The sequence below is a fragment of the Phaethon aethereus genome (genome assembly GCF_964289735.1).
Source record: "Phaethon aethereus genome assembly, chromosome: 10".
Classification (NCBI taxonomy): Eukaryota; Metazoa; Chordata; class Aves; order Phaethontiformes; family Phaethontidae; genus Phaethon; species Phaethon aethereus.
Window position 1 is genome coordinate 7,627,326 of NC_138586.1, and position 19,936 is coordinate 7,647,261.

At 43.2% G+C, this 19,936-nt stretch overlaps 1 protein-coding gene across 1 annotated transcript; it reads right to left on the reverse strand.

The window, feature by feature from the left end:
* Window positions 1–881: 881 nt before the first annotated feature.
* ESX1 (ESX homeobox 1) lies at window positions 882–9,127 on the reverse strand (the record flags this gene model as incomplete). The annotated part of the gene is made up of 5 exons (XM_082004177.1): window positions 882–1,190; window positions 2,620–2,768; window positions 8,605–8,650; window positions 8,740–8,968; window positions 9,049–9,127. The coding sequence occupies 5 exons, from the start codon at window positions 9,125–9,127 to the stop codon at window positions 965–967; spliced, it is 729 nt and encodes a 242-aa protein (XP_081860303.1). The 3' UTR covers window positions 882–964.
* Between the last annotated feature and the right edge of the window lie 10,809 nt (window positions 9,128–19,936).

Below are 19,936 nucleotides of genomic sequence, written 5' to 3' on the forward strand. Positions count from 1 at the left end.
TGCTCAGTAATCCTGTTTTCACCCGTTCCAACATCTGTCCAAGGAAGAATTTAACACTTCACATTTAGTTTTCACTTAAATTCTGAATCTACTCAAGGCATGAAATGTCTGAAAATGTACAAGTAATCTGTTAACTTACAGGTCTGGTAAGATGTGCTAGTAATCATGCTGAAAGTATTCATCAACCTCATATTTACAGCTATGAGCTACTTATTGATATGTATATACATAGAGAACTACACACAATTTACTGCACATTGATAACCTACTTTCACAGGATACAGTTTTCATATACAAAGGTTAAACTTTAATTATTAAAACATTGTCACCCTGAACATAAAGCAAAAATTTCTTTTAAGTTTGAAACAAGGTACCCTATACAAACCTAGTTCTGAATCAAAGGCCTATACTGAAAATACTCCCCATCTTGTTTCTGCTAAGTCTGCCTAAAATGCGAGGTTTCACTGGCATTTGCACTTCAACATGAAGCATGGTCTCAAAGTTAATAAGTGTACTGATTCTTATGCCTCAAGTACTGCATGTAAGAGTTCCTCCTGAGAAGTGAGTTAAGAATTGCTTGTAAAACTGAAGTTATTCCTACAATTTTGAACCTTTGGACTAGCATCTGGCAACTTTGGGGATTTCAAAGCTTCAGATTCGAATGCAGCATTTTTTAACAGTTTTGAGATTTAGAAAAAGCCTGAATTTCAAAGATGAACTACTTCCTGCTTCTATTTCTGTAGTGTCAGCAATGATACAAACCAATTTACTACCCGATTTCATGTTGTAATGAAGGAAACCAATTTTTAGCAGGGTTATTTCCTTTCAGTCCATTACTGAAGATGGAGGAACTACAGCTGTGTGTGTTTTCTTTATTTTTTTTAAATGTGTGTCTGTAACAGGAGCTACTTATTGGAGAGGGCATTCACTTTCCTCTCTGTGGCTGTAGTCTGTGGGAGAGCTCCTAACAAAGTTCTTTGTTAGTGTTTGTAAGACTGGAGATGAGGTTTAATTGAGGGATTTGTGCTGCGTGTTCTTTCGCTTTGAGTCTTAGTGCTGCAATGCTCGACGTTTTCCTTTCAACTGCTGCTGGATCAGTGAAGGCAGTAAGAGCAGGGTCTGACGGGGGTCCGGGAGCTTTCATTACTACTGAAGCTGTTGTCATGAGAGGATTTAAAGCATTGAGAAACCTGTATTTGAAAGAAGTCAATATTATCCAAATTAAGAATTGTTTTGGAGAACAAGTACTTACTGAGTTGCAGCTTCCCCCCTGCAAAGTGTTAGGAAAAAAAGTGACAAAATTTCCAAATTTCTTCCAAACATACATTTTGTTTTCCAGAACATATTTTAGCTTTATTTTGCAGTATAGTGTCTTGCCCTCAAAAACCCCCACCCCAGACAAAAATGAAACACTTTTAACTAAAATAAATGAGAGATGATCAGACATGGCATGCAGATACCTAGAACAGCAACCATTTGCTTAACTCCTAATGCTAAACCCTTTCTAAACAAACCTTGGATGCTGTAGATCAGCCTGTTCTGTGAAAGCAATAAACCACCTCATAAAAAGACTAATTTATGTGGCTGTTTATGCAACCAATTTGTTCAAACAAGTTATTCCACGTGAAAAGTGGCATTTGTCTGTCTGTTAATGTGGAACTACAATACAGGCTATAATTTCAGCAAGAGGAGAGCTCTATCTTCTTTTTTCTTTTTTTTTTTAATATATATATCTATGCACCTATTATATGTATACACACTGCACATGTGCTTTTTTGCTGTCTTATGGGGTGCACTAGAGCAGCAGCAGCATTTTGCTAATACATTTCAGGTTGCTGGGCAAGAAAGCCCAGACAGCAGGTTCAGCTGAAAAAAATTGCTGGAGTTCTTGGTGTCTGACTACAGAGAAAGAAGGGGCTAGCTGTGGGCTTGCTCTGTGTGTTGAGAGCACATCACCTGCCAAGTGAAAAGGGCTGGCTTTTAGTAGGACACGTAAGAATCAGGAAGATCTCTCTCTTTCTCTCTCTCAATCGCTCTCTCCAGAGCTGTGTCATTCCTGATTACGTAGCCAGGCTCCTCGTCTCCTGAGAAGACCTTTACTCTGTCAAATAACCTACAAGCCATGTCTGTCTGCAGTCACACCTTCATGGTGTATAACGCGTGCCAGTCTGTGAGATAAGGATGATGCTGGGGCCACCTAGATTACAGTAGTCTGTGTCAAGACTAGAGTTCAATGAGACCAAAATTTCAGGGACTATGCACAATTGTTCTTCAAACAGCAATTACATGTTAAGTTTTTACTAGCATGATGTAAAGCTAAATCTTGCTATTCCTAATCAAGTGATCCTACGCAGGAACTATCTCCATCTTAGTAAATTTATCTGTGAGTGCATGTTTATTGAGAACATGTGAGTATCAAACTAATAAAAATGCAGCATTTTTTAACAGTTTTGAGATTTAGAAAAAAATTTAATTCTATACCTTCCAAAATGTGGGTTTAAAATAGGGTTTCTGAAGAGAGAAGTCCAGGTAAGGCTGCTGAGGCCAAATGGCCCTAAGGTTGAAGGACTAAAGGCTGGAGACATGGATGGCACAGCCAATGTTGAAAGAGGCATTGACCTCCACGTGTGATCTAGGAGGGGAGAATGACTCAGTGGAACATCCAAAAATAGACCAAGTGGGTGCGTTAAGGAGATTCCTGGAACAGTCCCCAGAATTTCGTTTTTCTCACGTTTCCTCCACTTTGCCCTTCTGTTTTGGAACCAGACCTTCAATAAGAAATTATAAAGGCATTAGCTGAACTTACTCTGCAGTTTGTCTTACCAGCTACTACTGCATGCAGTGATACAAGCGTCAAAATATTTACTGTTAAAACAAAAGCCACTTCTTCAATATTAAAGATCCATTCACAAATGCCTTAGTGGGTTTATTAAGAAATAAATCAGTTATAAATACTGTAAATTTGACTATGCTCTAGCTCTAACTGAATAGTCCCATATGTTTTAAAGCCGTTGTAGTATATAAACCCATCACCTGAGAACTCGTGATCAGTTATTAAAAATTATCATTCTTCCTTCCATAAGCTATGTATTGAAAATTAAAAATTTCAAATTTCAACAAAGCCATTCAAGAGGTGGCTATTTCTGTAGATACCTCAGGAAGCAACTTAATCATGACTGCAAGAGTAACTATGCCAAATATATGGTATGTGTTTTTATCTTGATAGCTAGACCACACATTTTTATACAGAGGATTCAAAAGTAAAATGAGAAGCTTTTGTTATCTACCATGAATGCAAACTGCATATAGTTACATGAAAGTGATTAACTGCATTGCAGTGAAAGCCAATACTAAACCAGAAAATCTAGTAAGCAGTATTAGAACAGGGTATCAAGCTGTTCCTAAAGGGGCTTTAGCTAGTATTGGTTTTGTTGAGTATATGGCCTCTTCAAGCCTGACTAGTCATTATTTTAGTCCATTAAACATCTTTTAAAGACTTTAGTCTATCAAATCTACAGATCAGAAAACTCACTCCTCACACTGTTACTCTTTAGCATTCACTGAGCAGAACCTTTCAGACCCAGGATGGTAGCCCAGGGTAGAATGAAGAGCATCAGCTCTAAACAAGGGAGAGAGGACCTAAACCAAGGATATTCAAAAATGGGTGCTGCCTGGGTCGATCACTCAACATCCAAATGTACTCAGCTGCTCAGGTCTTCTAGCCCCCACTGCAGTGGAGGCCGTTGAGGCTGGATCCTGAACTGGATCTGCAAGAAAGGCATTAGCTGTGGCCCATGATCTCATTCATCAGTCTTCTATATAACTACTGTTGAAGTTCAGTGAGCTGCTTGCAAGCACATTCTATGTATAATACTTGAATGCTCTAATCAGGATTCAATATTTAGTAGAGAGTGGTAACACAGGAACAAAAGTTGCTGGAAAGACCAACTTCTGTCCTGTACAGGATTATGATTTCTGAAACTTACTTTTGATTTAGGACAAAGATAAACTTTAAATGAGGTGGTCTTTTACCATACAATGTAGATAACTTCATAATAAGAATCTAGCAAAGTCATTAAAACAAGCTAAAATCATAAAATTAAATCGCAAAAATTTAAGTCTCTCAAAAATTACAACATGCTAAAATACTTATTCCTGTGGCATTAGCATTTCTGAAATAGTAAAATTCTATAGAAATATGCATTATGACAAGATCTTAGGATTAAGAAGTTTTATGGATGCATGATTTTTTTAATAGTTGCTTTTTGTATCTGCAATTATATTTCAGTTAAAATTTTTTTCAGAGAGTTTTAAATTTCTGTTGCGTAGCATCTAAAAATCAGGTTTTGGGGGTTTCCAGCTTCACTGCTTCCTTATCTCAGACATGCCATATAACCATTTCCAGTGATGTGACTTACCTTCAGGTGCTTAAAGAATATTGTGTTTGGAAGGAAAGCCCTCCACACACCAGGGTGCCGATACCCAAACCAGGAGGCTGTAGCATGCCACAGCCTTGCTGTCCTGACTCTGATCTTGTTCCTATATATGGCAATAACAATTTACTCTTTCAAAGCACTCGCTACAGCGTTCTCAAGACACAGCTGAAGAATTACGTACTCTAGTCTTGTCATTGCATATATTATCTTTACACCAGGAAGTTGCTGTCCTCCTGGAGGAGGGATTCATACCCCCAGGTTATGTATGTAATGCAGAATTGTTTTGCTGTACAGGCAGTCAGCAGAGGGATTGGAAGAAAAGTCAGAACATCAAAATTTTGAAGTTGATACTTCAAATTCTTGAGTGCTCTGACTCATTCTTTGGCCATTTCCCCAGCAACCACAGGATTTAAATGATCAGATGTCTTACAAAGGAGTATCTGAACCAGTGAAACAGCAGATAGCTATGCCTGCAGGACGGCGAGGACTAGACACTTGGTCTGTATTAGTCTAAGACAGGGGTCTGGTAAGAAGAATTAACTCAATTACTGGAATCAGATTACTTTAAATCACTGTTAACCAGTAATCCCAAATATTTCTAAGCAGATCTTAGCTGAGATCTCACAGGAGAAGACCACCAACTCGAAGGTGTGTTTCCTATGGATATAAAATCCAATTAAAAAGGCAGTGAACTGTCTTACGCTGCAGATATGCAGATAAAGCCTTTCCTAAAAAGGATAAAAAAATGCTGCACAGGTATTAATTTCCTTACTAAATCTTAGCATTGCTCTTCAATTTCTTCTTCATAAAAAATGAGATGTTGGCTTTTCTGCTTTCTCTGTCCTAATGCGAATCTATTTGATCACTCAGATATGCACTTTGACTGCAAAATAACTTTTTTAATGCTACAGGTGATTTTGGGTTTACAACCAAACTTATTTAGTCATCTCTCAGATTTTGTATTTGTCAAACTGGAAGGAAATACCAGCATAGATAGCTAATAATTATCTTTAGGGGAAAAAAGCTGGTTTTCAGTTCCTTACTGGTACAAACCCATCAATGCAAGTGATAAAAGGGGCAAAGGCATACCTCGTACTTTACACTGACATGACAAACAGCTTTCAAAATTTAATGCTTACATTATAGTCTTTAACATTCAGATTAGTCATCTTGAACCTTTTGTTAAGCAGTTTTCCTTTGCTTCCAGTAAAAGGCTTAACTTGCCTTTACTCTATTTTCAGACACATCTGAAGTGCCAAACTAAGCGTAAGAGAAACTGCTATACCAGTCTTAAGATTTTTATGGTGTGACTGTAATATCAGTGGTAAAATACTTTGGAAAAAATGCTTTACTTAATACTCAAAGATGAGTTTTAAACTATCATGTTTGAATTGTATGCTAAATATTACTATTTTTATTATACTATTTTATTTATTACTATTAGATTACTATTGGAATTACTAGAACCGCACATACTCGACAAAAGAGATTTAGGTCTTTTAAAAAGAAAAAGGTGAGAGTGTAAAATTTGTTAGCTTGCTCTCCGTAATTTTCTTTAAAAATGTATCTTATTTAATTGGTGTAATACCTAACAATGATAAAAAGACACATAGATGTGTCTAACTGTATCATGTTTCTGCTGTAGCTGAATATAGGATTGCAATCAGAAAATATGACAAGGATGCTTAGTCCATTATATTTGTAAGCTAATGTTTTAACACTGATGCAGTTTATGGTACTGAAATACCCAAGTAATGTTTCACTCCTCACATTAAGAAAATAAAATATTCCTTTAACTTTTTCTTATTTTCCTCCCATCCTAACTGTATAAGTTATGAGAAACGGAATGGCAACAACAGATGCGAATGCTATTGAAGAGCATCCCAACATGGCTTCAGATTATGAAAAAGGTTTTGCAGACGCTCAGACTACCCCTTTCCCAAGGTAAGGAGGAATACAAAGATTCTTGCTGCCATATCCCTTCCTCTATAAAAGAAAATAATGGGGGTTCGGTGAGGGATCTCTTCAAAGTGATGCTGAATTTTTTTCTTATTTGTTCATTTTCATGTAAGACTCAAAATGCAAGAGTGAAGGACAATGTAGTTGCTGGTACCCATGTCAGCCAGTTGATGGAGGGTTCTCCCTAGAGAAGCAGACCTTAATTTGAAAACACACTGTGGTGAAGAAATGGTCTGATTACATTTTGTAAGATTAGTTTCCTGGGTTTACACTTGAGTAGATAAAAAGATACCACTTTTCATGTCAGATGGTTTAGCCAGGTACAATGGGAGAGGTATGGAAGTCTTCATTTCACACAGGACACCATACAGAGCAACTATGAGCATGGGCATATGAGACAGGTATTTGGGAATTAAGATAGCTTGTACATCACCATCTATATAGTAGCTGTTCCTGTGGATCCTCTTACCTCCAGGCTAAGTTGGCTCCCATCTACCACAGGACAAGAACACATATGCAGGCAGAGGCACTGTGCACCGGAAGTTCACCCTAAGCAAACTGTGTGCCTGTGCCCAGGAGACTTGTGTCAAGGTCTGACTCTGACAAGGAGTAAGGAGGTGCACGGAACAGCTCTCTGCTCTTCCTTCCCTCCAGTGGGGATACATCAACTCTGCTATTTCGCTTGTTAATTCCTTTTTGACTCCATCAAACCTAAACATTTCCATTTCTTTTAGATGAGTCATTATGAGAAGAGTTCCTCTTTGCCATCTACCATTACTTCACAGGTCCAATGGACTACAGAGTGAGTACCCCACAAAGTGAACATGACAGTAACATGTAAGTTAATAGCTTTTCACTCATGTCCTTTCCACTGGTAGATGCCATGTGTAATTGCCAGATATTGGGGTATTTCAGTGACTAGAGGTTTTAGTGATTGTTGGTGGTAGGGAAAGGGAAGGGCTCATGATTTCCTCCAAGTCTACAAAAGAGAGATGAGAAGTATATCTAGCTATTCTCAGAGTCAGCTATGAAGTACCATTCATACTTCTAAAGCCTTTTCTGAAGATGGTGCATATTCAAATAAAAAGCTAAAAAACTTACAGCTTTACAGACATTAGCTAGTGTGAACCATCGCAGATCCAGTGACTGAAGTAATGGTAACATATGTAAGCAAGGACCTGGCATCAACAGTAACAAAGCTTTGCAGGAGTAAGTAGGGCTGTCACATCGAGCATCTGCACTGGTTCTCAGTCTTCCACAAGCATGCACATATCCAGAACAATGCCCGAACAGTAGTTCAGTCAGTATCTGATACACAGCACAAGCCAAATTTAGTACAATTGCTATTTTGAGCTTAAAAATACTTTGAAAGCCTTCACACCTTCTGAAACAACTTTTTTTTATTTAAAAAAAATGCTAACGTTTGTGTATAAAAAGGGATTTCTAACGCAGACAGGAGATGAATCTAAAGAAACTGCTGCTTAGGAGGTGGTGTTAAGTATGAGCGCTTGGAGTCAGGAAGAGCTACTAGGGTCATGCGTAGCTTAAGAAAACTTGCAGGCTACAAGACAATTAATGTCTGTTTCCGTATGCTGAAGTTCTACAGGTGTTGCTGTTATTACAGCCCAGCTATGCTGTAAAATTCTCCTGGAGAGTGCCTGACTGTCATATGAATGTCAAATTAATCTTTTATTTGTTTTAACCAGTCATTTAGAAGTGTGAGTGTTTTATTGAGAAAAGTTAGGGCAAGAAAAGGGTGGAGGCTTCTCTGAAGCCTAGGTAAATAACTTATTATAGCAAATAACTCATTTGCTGTAAACCAACTGACTTTTTTGATACTGCTTTTATAATCTGAAAACTCGGGAGACAGCACCTGACCTTAGACCCATGAAGGCGGCAGCAAACGGGCGTGTGAAGCGCAATCTGGGAGCGCTTTTAAGACGCCGTTTGTTTCCCCATCGCTGAGGTAACTCGCGCCTGTCTCCGACCTTTACGAACTAAGGGAGACGGACGCAGCCGGCACCCCCGACCTCCTGCGCCCCCCTCCTCCGCTACAACCTTCTCGCCCAGCTGAGGGAGGGGGGATAAAGCGCGGGGTTCAGGTTTGAAGTCCGGCGGCGGGCAGCCACCCAGACGGGCGGCGGGGTCCCTCGCTCCAGCGGCTGCGGGCCGAGGCGGCCCCGCCGCCCGCGCCGCGCCCGGCACTCACCTGCACGCGGGCTTCCGTCAGCTCCAGGCGCACGGCCAGCTCCTCTCTGCGGGGGCAGCACACCGTCAGCCGCCGCGCCGCCCGAGCGGCCCCGGCCCGGCCCTCCGCCCGCCCCCTCCCGCCGGCGGCCGCTACCTGGTGAACACGTCGGGGTAGTGGGACTTGCGGAAGGCGCGCTCCAGCTCTTCCAGCTGGAAGGTGCTGAACGTGGTGCGGTACCGCCGCTGCTTCCTCTTCAGCGGACCCGGCGCCTCGCCGCCCGCTGCCGCCGCGCCGGGCGGGCGCCCCCCCCGCCCCGTCGCTACCGGCTCCTCCGCGGGGGCGCGCGCTCGGCCGGGCCGCGGCGGCGCCGCGCGCTCCTCGCCTGAGGGGAGAGAAGCGGGGAATTACCGAGGCGAGCGGGAAGTGCCCCGTTAGCCCCGCCGCCAGCCCCGCCGCCCTCACCGCGGCCCAGGATGCTGTCGATGAAGTAGGAGGTGAGGAGCTGCAGAGCCGGCGGGGTAGCGGGGACCGTGCTCTGCATGGCGGCGGGCTGGCGGCGGGCAGGGCCCCCGCGCCGCCCCGGGTTTTATTGACGCGGGCAGCGCCCGGCTCCGCGCCCCGGCATTAGCATTTCATTAGCGCGCTGGCGTCAAGGCCGGGGGTGGGACGCGCCGGGCCCCGCTCGCCGTGCAGGGGCCGGGCCCGCGGCGGCCACCTCCGGGGCGGGCGACGGGCAGGGGGGTCGCCCCGCCGCGAGGCCGCCCCCCGGTCGGGCCCTGCCCTCGGGCCGAAACCGTCCGCTCACCCCCGCTGCCGGCTGTAACTTTTTAAAGCCTCCTTCGAAGGTTCGGGTGTAGAGCGGCTGCGCTGCAGTTGTGCCGGTGCCCGCCAGGGCGCGGGGGAGTCTTGCCCGGCCCGTCGGGAGCTGCCGCTGCTGGGCCGGGGCTTGCGTTCACACCCTGTCCTGCTGCGGCTGGGAAGAATGGAGCGAGGTGTGACGGTACCTGCCCGAACTTCAGGAGGGCGAGAGGGAGCTCGCTTGCTTACGCAGAAGGAGAAGGGTCGCTAGGGTTTGGCTCTGTACCTCCTGCTGAACTTAAACTTGTTGAATTCAGCTTTTAAGACCGACCTTGCAAAGTGCTGTGTGCCGACTGTGCAGTGAAAATGCACAAGAGCATGCAAGATTGACCCTTTTTTTTCCGTGGAGATCTTTAATTCCACTCCGTCTGGAATTCTGTTATTGGTGCTGTTACAGCAATGATTCCTCAACAGGAGATCTGGAAACTATTTCCTACACAAACTTCCAGCAGTTCTGTGATCTTGCTGTGGTGTACTCCTAGAGACTGATGTAAATTAGGTGGCCAAATTACTTGATCCCCAGGTCTAGATTTTGGAGGATGAGAATAAAATAGCAGTTTCTAGAGAGTCTTACAGACAGTGCAGCAGAAAAGGGCTTAAAAAAAAAATATTCAAAACCCAGGGGCTGAAAGCTGAACTCAGAAAAATTTAGATTAGAAATGAGGCATAGATTGAAAAATCTGTGTGTTTATAACTGACCTTTGAAACAACATAGCTGGTGAAGTTCTGGGTTCTCTGTCTGCATTAAGACTGGATGGTTTACATTTTATCTGAAGACATAAAGGCTGTCCGTTTGGAGATGCTTTATACTAGTTGTCTGGCTGAGTAATCTTTTGGTTCCTTCTGGCATGGTAGTCCACAAACAAATGATTTTTTTCTTTTGTCCTCCTCTCCTCTTACCTCACTGGGGCTGTGTGAATGCTTTAGTGCTTCTATCTTTGGTTACTGACAGACCTCCTTCTCGCTGTCTCACTGCTCTGCTGCAAAGCTCTTCATTGAGTCAGCCCTCAATTGTACTCCTTTCACCACAAAAATTGTGTTTGGCCTGAAGCAATACCTTCATGAATCCATTCCTGCAGCACCTTCCAAGAGAAGCTTTGGGAGAGCACTTACCAATACTAACTCTTGAAAAAGCAGGTTTATGTTTAAAGTTAACATTTACAGAAAGTTTTTTGTTTTTTTTTTACATAGAGTTGTCTTGACCTTTCCCAGATTCTTGTCCTGCTCAGATGCTGACCCTCAGCTTCAAACCTCAGACTGCCTTTTCTCTTTTTGGCTTTGTAAGGTCTTTATAGGTTTGTAGAAGGCTTTATAAGGTTTGTAGAAGCATGTCATCAGAGGACTACTAAGGTCACAGGGCCATATAATGGTGGTTAAGAACTGAGGGGAGTGCAGGAAGGGAGAGAGAGGTCATGTAACTGAACTCCTGTGTCCCCACACATGGCTGTAGTTTACAGCTGGGGCCATTTTAGATTGGCGTTTAGAAGTCACCTTCCCTTTCAAGATGTGCATGGAAAACACAAGGTCCATCTGTAGCCTTTTGGAGGGGCAGGGGGCTGGGCACGTGCACCCCTTACACTCAGAATGGAGAGAGAAAACCCTTAGTCTTCTCCATCTGCCACGAGTTTACCCGGCATACTGAAGGAAAACAGCATACTCTGTGTTATGGACAAAGGCTTCCTGCTGCATAAATTCCCTGGGGGTTGTGGGCCTTTGGCTGAGGGAACCCAACACTGTTTGACATAGAAGAGCTTATATTAAATATATGGGTTTTTTTCCACACAGATCAGACAAAATACTTAATTTCTCCATGTTCATATGCAGTCAGGTGTGTTTTTCCTGTGGTTTTAATTGACTGTACCATAAATTTGCTTTTACTAATGGGTATCCAGGTTGTGTGGGTTATGAGCAGTGGAAATATTGTACATGTATTACCGTTGCCTTTTGGGAGTGACTATAAGGCTCTCTGGTCCACAGAGTTGCTGAAAAATCTTCTGTCTCAACCACATCCCTAGTGCTTTTGCTAGGTGCAAAAGTTTTTGAATGTGGATCCCAGGACATTTCTTCGGTTGCTGTGTTTGCTTCTGAGCTGTTTACTGCTAAAACATTCTGAATCATTGGTAAAGGTAGGTATGTTTTGTGCTTTGTGTTAGCTTTTACAGTAAGAAATTAACATTTGGGAATTACAAAAAATTAAAGTACATAAACTTAGCATTTTTAAATGATCTATTTTTCAGAGTATGCACAGTCATCTGCAATAATGGGGGGATGCAATGCACTTATAGTGGATAGTGGAAAAAATTTCCTAGTATATCATGGGAGTATTGGGTTGTGGTCTGAGAGTAGTAGAGTGCAGAGCTTGTAGGCCAGTTCTGCACAAGGCTAGCTGAAATCACTAAAACTTACTAGCTATGCTCGGTGCTCTCTTTTAAAGAATGATGTGGTGTATTGTGTGAATGTGTTGTCTGTGCTATGCTCCTTGACCAAATGGGCCTCTTCTCCCTCCCCTTCCTGCTCTTCTTTATGTGTCTCCAAGAATTCTCTAGACACCTTTTTTTCTAACAAACTCCCTGCTAGTTCAACATCTTAGGGAACTGCCATTGTTTTCTCTGCTTGCAGTTGTATTTTTATCAGCTTGTGGCTTCACATATGGAAGACCTTACCTGTGTTCAAAGGCTTAGGAACTCATTTGTGGTAGAAAGTGGGTCTACGCATAATATGGACCAAATATCTATAATACAGTTTCTTTCAATTCCAGGAAGAAGGATTTGAGCGATCTAATTTCCTCTGGCAACAAGAAGCCTTTGTCAGAACCTTACTGAGGAATATGTTGGTTGTGGAATACCCCATGATGTGCTTCCTTCCTTGGTTATAGTCTTACATGTGTCTTTGCCCAAAGAGAAGCACATAAATCTTCGAGACCAGGCCCAGGAACTCCAATGAGATGTCCCAGAGCCAAAAGTTACTAAGTTTTGTTACTTTTGTGTTCCAAACAAACCAAATCCAAGAACAACCCCAACAGCAGATAAAGCACCATTATCTCCTTGCTAGTTGTTCAGCAACAGCCATCTGATGCAGGCTGATTTTTGCAAAAAGTATTTTCTTGCATCACCCTCAGCTGAACTGTTTATTAGGAAGCTGTTTTTCTTTCTACAGATGTGTTTTACTGGTGTTTCCTCAGGGGTTTTTTAGTAAAAAACTGGCTGGATGAGAAGGCCAGTCCTATTCTGTGTTTTTGTGTATTACTCCAAGATGCTTTGTTCTATTAGTTGGCAGTTTTCTAGCAGTTTTCCTATTTTATGATTAAGTGAATAATGTTACACCTGGAAATTTTCAAGGATGAATATATTATAACCATTACTTCTAGGATACAGTGTAGTCATCTTTTCATCTTGTATCGGGTTTGCATGGTAAGGTTTTTGTAGCAGGGGGCTGCAGGGGTGGCTTCTGTGAGAAGATGCCAGAAGCTTCCTCTGTGTTTGACAGAGCCAGTGCCAGCCAGCTCCAAGACAGACCTGCTGCTGGCCAAGGCCAAGCCCATCAGTGATGGTGGCAGTGCCTCTGGGATAATAGCGTTAAGAAGGGGGAAAAAAAATGGCTGTGGAACAGCAGCAAAGAGAGGAGTGAGAATATGTGAGAGAAACAACCCTGCAGCCACCAAGGTCAGTGAAGAAGGAGGGGCAGGAGGGCTCCAGGCGCCGGAGCAGAGATTCCCCTGCAGCCCCTGGTGAAGCCCATGGTGAGGCCGGCTGTGCCCCTGCAGCCCGTGGAGCTCCATGCTGGAGCAAATCTCCACCTGCAGCCTGGGGAGGACCCCACGCTGGACCAGGTGTGTGCCCGAAGGAGGCTGTGACCCCGTGGGAAGCCCAGGCTGGAGCAGGCTCCTGGTAGGACCTGTGGCTCTGTGGAGAGAGGAGCCCAGGTTGGAGCAGGTTTGCTGGCAGGACTTGTGACCCTGTGGGGGACCCATGCTGAAGCAGTCTGTTCCTGAAGGGCGGCACCCTGTGGACCCTGGCTGGAGCAGTTCGTGAAGAACTGCAGCCCATGGGAAGGACCCATGTTGGACAAGTTCATGGAGGACTGTGTTGTGTGGGAGGGACCCCACGCTGGAGCAGGGGAAGAATGTGAGGAGTCCTCCCTCCCCCTGAGGAGGAAGGAGCGGCACAGACAAGGTGTGATGATCAGCAAACTGATTGCAACCCCCATTCCCCATCCCCCTGTGCCACTGGTGGGGAGGAGGTAGAGAAAATCATGGGTGAAGTTGAGCCTGGGAGGAGGGGCAGGGTAGGGGGAAGGTGTTTTCAGATTTGGTTTTAGTTCTCATTACCGTACTCTGATTTGATTGGTAATAAATCAGTTTCCCCAAGTTGAGTCTGTTTTGCCTGTGACGGTAATTGCTGAGTGATCTCCTCATCCTTATCTCGACCCACAAGCCTTTTGATATATTTTCTCTCCCCTGTCCAGCTGACGAGGGGAGTGGTAGAGCAGCTTTGGTGGGCATCTGGCATCTAGCCAGGGTCAGCCTACCACAGTCCTTTTTTTGGCACCCAACGTGGTGCTCAATGGGACTCACTTCCAAAATAGCGTCATAAACTCCTGGGCAAAGAAATACGGCATTGGGTGGGTGTATCACATCCCGTCACCCACAAGCCTCTGGAAAGCTTGAGAGATCTAATGGACTGTTAAAGACTATGTTGAGAGTGTTGGGCAATGGGGCATGGAAGCACTAGGGTATAAATTTAGCAGAAGCCACTTGGCTGGTTTACACCAGAGGATCTGCTAACTGTCCCGGTCCTGCCCAGACAAAAACCTTACATACTGTGGGAGGAGATAAGGTCCCCATAGTGCACATAGGAAAGCGGCTGGGGAAGGTGGTGTGGGTTGCTCCTCCAGTGGGAAAAGGCAAACTCATTCGTGGGATTGTCTTCGCTCAAGGACCTGGGTGTACCTGTTGGGTAACGTGGAAGGATGGGGAGACCTGGTGTGTGCTTCAAGGAGTTTTAACCTCGGGGGGCATAATAATCCGTGATGTGAATTGTATGTTGTAGGAAGTGATGTAGCAGGAACAACCTGAACCGACAAAGAGTGAGTTTTGCAAGGAACTGTATGAGTGCAGTGATGACCCAAACCAAGCCGGTGTTGGTGCCCATCAATCAAACATACTGCTTCTCCTGTCCTGAGCACCCATCTTGACAGATGGGGCCCACGTCATAGCCTGTTCTTATGAACATTTGGTGAAGTGGAAGAAGTCCATGGAATGGGAGAATAGTATCTATCTGTTAAAGGACAGATAGTAGTTAATGAGAATGTATAAATCTGTATATTGTGTATAAAGATAGTTTAACTATATAATATAAGTGTTGGTAAGAATGGATTTCGGTTATGAGAATTAAATCCAGTGGGATTAATTACCTGTTAAAAGGTATATACATGTATTAAATTATGTGGGACCTGAGCATGATGCAAATGGTATTGAATAAGGGGTGGAGATTGTATTGGGTCTGGCTGAGATGGAGTTAATTTTCCCCATAGCAGCCCTCAAAGCACTGTGCTTTGTACTGGTAGCTAGAATGGTGTTGACAAGACACCAGCGTTTTGGCTGCTGCTGGGCAGTGCTCGCACAGCAGCAAGGCTGCCTCTTCAAAATTCCCCCCTCACCAGTAGGCGGGGGCAGGGGGGGCAAGATCTTGGGAGGGAACACAGCCGGGACAGCTGACCCAAACTGGGCAAAGGGAGATTCCATACCATATGACTTCTGCTCAGCAATAAAAGCTAAGAGAAAAGACAGGGGTGGGGGGAACATTTGTTACTACAACATTTATCTTCCAGAGCAACCACTGTGTGTACCGAAGCCCTGCTCCCCAGGAAGTGGGTGGACATCCCCTGCTGATGGAAAGTAGAGAATAAATCTTTTGTTTTGCTTTGATTCTGTGCGCAGCCTTTGCTTTTGCTTTATTAAACTGCCTTTATCTTGACCCACGAGAGTGTGGGGTTTTTTTTGATTTTTTTCCATCTTATTTTCTCCCCCTGCTGTCCTGCTGAGGAAGGGAGTGATAGAGCGGCTTGGTGGCACCTAGCGTCCAGCCAAGGTCAACCCACCACACATCTGTGTTTTTCTGATGTCCTCAGGCAAGTCACACTTACACTGCTGATTGGACTTTTGACTTGGTATTTTGGAGTTGTATCTTGTCATGAGCTGGACAACCTGTATTGTAGTTGCTGCCTAATGCCATGGAAAAAGGCCATATAGGAGTATGATCTGAATGACATTTTCATCATTTCATGTTTAACCTACCTTGTTGCTACTGCTTTCTTGGTTTTCTTTGGCTCCCATACAAAGTAAAATGTAACAGATGAACCACAAAGCTCACCTTGTCCACAAAGTGTTTGAAAGATGAAAGGAGGCATATGTGTATGTTTGTGGATGACAACAGAGTTGCAACTGCATGAGGGCGACTAGTATTTGCTGTGCTTGAAATGTTTGTTTGTTGGTTTTAAGGGCATGTTGATTATGTGCAGTAGCATTCTTTATAGTGCTTTAAAAACATATATCTATTTAAATGAAGTTTAATATTTAGCCTTAGAAAACAAGGCCTGTCTATATTTATATTGAAAGAAAATTCTGAGATACAATATGTGACGAGGTTAACAGGGAAAACTTCTTGAAGAAAGTCCAAGGAGTTTGACCACTCAGCATGAATCTTTATTGGCTTGAAGAAAGAAGACGACTGCTTACTAGAGACTTAACTGCAGAACTTGGATAAAGCAGAATTGATTCTGATGAGAGCTGAGTCAACTTCCATTGATGTTCAAGGTACCAGATCCCGAAAGGTGCTCTACATCTTTAATGCCAAGGCACCTCTCTAGGTTGTTTCATATTCTTACTAATACAATTGGTATCTCATTGTATTTCTGTTTTACACAGCTGCCTAAAGATCTGGGTGAACTTGAAGATCAGCACCTCTCTCTCTTTTTATGGGTTTAGATCTAGGTCATGTGTGGCAACCCTGTAAATACTGAGGAACTGCAAGACTGCATGTTGTGGGACAGAGCCTTAGTTGGCATAGCTAGGTTCTCTCAAGCCAATTGATACTTATTACACCAGCTGCCCTTGAGTGCAGTAACTCTTTTGTAATGGAATCACAATATGCTGGTTTCCCATTTCAGTTAATAACTTCTGAAAATAATGTAAGTGCTTTTTGCTGATTAGGTATACCTGACCGCTTGGAAAAAAATGTGCGCACAATACATGGCAAATCAGCTTCCCTTTCTGTGCTGCATATTCAAGAGCACAATAAAATATTAGTTGGGAAAAGAACGAGTTAAGAATTGGGGTGTTGCTGGCTAACTCTGGAGAAGTCATGGTGTTTGGGCTCATTCTGACCAGCCAGCCTGGAGCAGATGCCCTTCTGTTGTGTCCCCATCCTAATCTGTTTGCAGTCTTAATTTCCGATCTGTTCTTTTCTCCCTCTGCAGGCCTTTTATTTTATGCAGGCAAATAAAGTGAGAGCCTCAGTCTTCCCTTGGTGCATTTAGTTCTTGAAGCAGATTGTTCATGAAAGGCAAGCATGTAAGAGGTTTTAAGATGTTCCTGTTGAAATTATGAAGTATTGTGAGAGAGATGTTGAACAACCTAAACATACTGCACTAAGTGTTCTTTTCAGCAGCTGCTGTAATGCACTATTTCTTAAACTCTCTAGGTGAAAAGTAAAGAGCTCTTTGCTGCATGGATACCTCTGGCAGTGCTGTCATGATATTGTAATATTTACTGGGTCTGCTAAGGCCACCCCTTTTGGGGTCACAATTATACGAGACTCTTGCCTCTTCTGGAAGGTAAAGAATGCATGTTTTAACTTCTAAAAGCTTCTAGACTTTGCATTTATGGAGAAAAACTTAAAAACCCTGTAGAGCCTTGGGGCCCACAAGTCCAAGGATAAATAAAAACAACTCAATATTATTTTTTTTTTCTTGGCATTCTTAAAACAAAGTGCCAGATACTAGATTAACAAGCTAGTTTGCGTCTCTGTTTAAGGGTTCCTTTTTGACATGTTCTGAGGGGTGTCAGTCCTTTATCATGGTTGCACATTCCTAGAGTGAAAGATGACTCCCTTTTTTTCCAAATTACTTTGTATAGGGGCTAGCTGGACAGAATGTTAGACTAGACTTGGAAGACCATGTTCCTGGTTGCTCTGCTGGCCGACCAGGACAAATCAACGTATCTTTGTGCCTCATTTATTCATATGTAAAATTGGAATAGTCATGCTGTCTTTGCTAAGTACTGGACATCGCTAATAAGTTATCTCTGGGAAAGCTGAGTGTGGTTAAAATACTTCATAGTTGATGCTTACCCATTTATGATTGTAAAATGCATTGTACCCATGAAATACACACTTAGCATTTTACCTTTTTAACCTCTAAATAGAAGCTTGGGTCTGCTTCAAAATGAGCACTGAAAAATCTGTTTCCAATTATTTTTTTCTGTATGCGGGTTAATTATCATGACAACTTTGGAAACAAGTCTTTACCAGATGTGTTCTTCAGTATTATCTGAGGTCCTCTGGGGTTCCTTTATGCAGATATGGAGATACCCAGTTCTTCCTGCGCACTGCAGGTGCCATGACTAGTTCCAACTCACTTCAGTGTTTATAGATGGGGATCGAAGTGCCTAGTAATGTGCAAGAGAGGCTCTGATACAATCTCTGTGTTATCACTGTCTCGATCTTCCACAACTGGAGTAAGAGATTACTGCTTCATCCTATTTCTTTATAACACTTTTTGCTGCTGCCATCATTTTACACAGGGCATGGAGAGATGGAATGATGTGGGAACAGTGGTGGGCAGTTCTGTATATATAAAGTGATTGCCTGTGTTCAGCCTTATTGACTGAACCTTCAGACTATCCCTTTAATGCACCCACTTTAATACACCAAAAATTTTATGGTAGGCATAACTGTAGTAGTAAATTTCTTCTAGTGTGCCTGTGTGCTTATGGCTGTTTCTTAATAGCCAAGAAGTTTACTACAAAACAGATGTAGCTGTAGGGAGGTACCTGCACTGTTTTGTGGATTGCTTCTCTGACTCGTTCGTGTCTTTTTAAGGATTGGAGAGCCCCACATTTGGTAACAGAGTGATTTGGGAACTCCCTGTCCTGGATTTATTGAGGTATGGAGTCTGACTGGGCATGGGGGGGTTATTGCACACACCTTTCTGACCACAGCAGTTCTTCTGATTCATAACAGTGCAAGTGTGAAGGGAATCAGGCCTCATCTGTGTTCAACTGAAAATGTGTCATTCTGAACTGTAGCACACTTGGTAAGAGTAAGCACCTGGAGCCTGCCACTGGTGGTGTTTGTGACAGCTGCTGTTGATATCAAAGGGAAGTAGCTGTGGTCTGACCTCTCGGGGGCTCCACAGGGATGCTAGAAACAAAAGGGCACCTGTTTGTTGTTCTAAATTGTGAAGAGCCTGTGACTTTGTTCCACAGATTGAAGGTATGGAAGAGATACTGGCATTTATTAGTCACTTGGCTTCTTTATGAGCCACTTCTGAAGAGCAAAGGCTGTTTAAAATTACTCTGTAATTACCTTTGTGGAATTGTGATGGAGCGCATTATCAAAAGGAAACAACTAAGCAGCTGAGCTGAGCAAACCCCTCATCCACGTGTTGGAAACTAGTTGTGAATGACAGCACAAATGCAGCCTGGATCGGAGTCAAGAGTTGGATAACTACAGCCAAGTGATCTTATTTAAGTAGAAGATAAGCATGAGGCAGGGCGCTCCATCCTCTCCTCCTCAAAACCCTGCATCTGGATTTTGTCCATCTTCATCCAGCAATGTGTAAAGATATTTAACTGGCTGTGTTTGATACCAGTGGTAACACTAGTATAGACAGAACTGCTATAGATTGGAAGTCAGTGGGCTTAAGCACCTGCCTGATGGCTCTGCTGGAATGGGATATTAGCTGTTGCTTTTAACAGGGGTCTCATAATATTTCAGCAGCAACCTGTAACTGCCTGGATTTAAGATCAATTTCTAATCATTATAACTATTCAGTTTCATAACAGTAGAACCAATAAAGAGTTTTGATGATGGGGGAGGGAGTGGATAGGAGTGGGGGGAGAGAGAGAGAGAGAAGGAAAGAATGACCAGGGAGACTCCTATACAAAGAGTTTGCTCCCTGTTTGTGGTCGTGTATGCTGCAGAAGAGGAGGTTTAGGGGGATTTTCTTTTTTAGGAGCTATTTTCTGATAGTGTTTTAATGAGAAAACACATTATGCTGCAGTTAAAAGCAGTATGTGCAGTTAGAAGGGTGTAGTTTTCCTCATTTGTCCCTTGCCTCCACAAGCGTATCTGATATGGTTGGAAATGCTTACCAATTTCTTGCAAACATCCTATTCATGCTGCTGTGATGAAGCTGCACATTTCTTTCCATCAGGGTTGTCTTGATTTTACCAGCATCAATCTGTGTGTCTTTGTTCCTCAGGTGAGCTTTG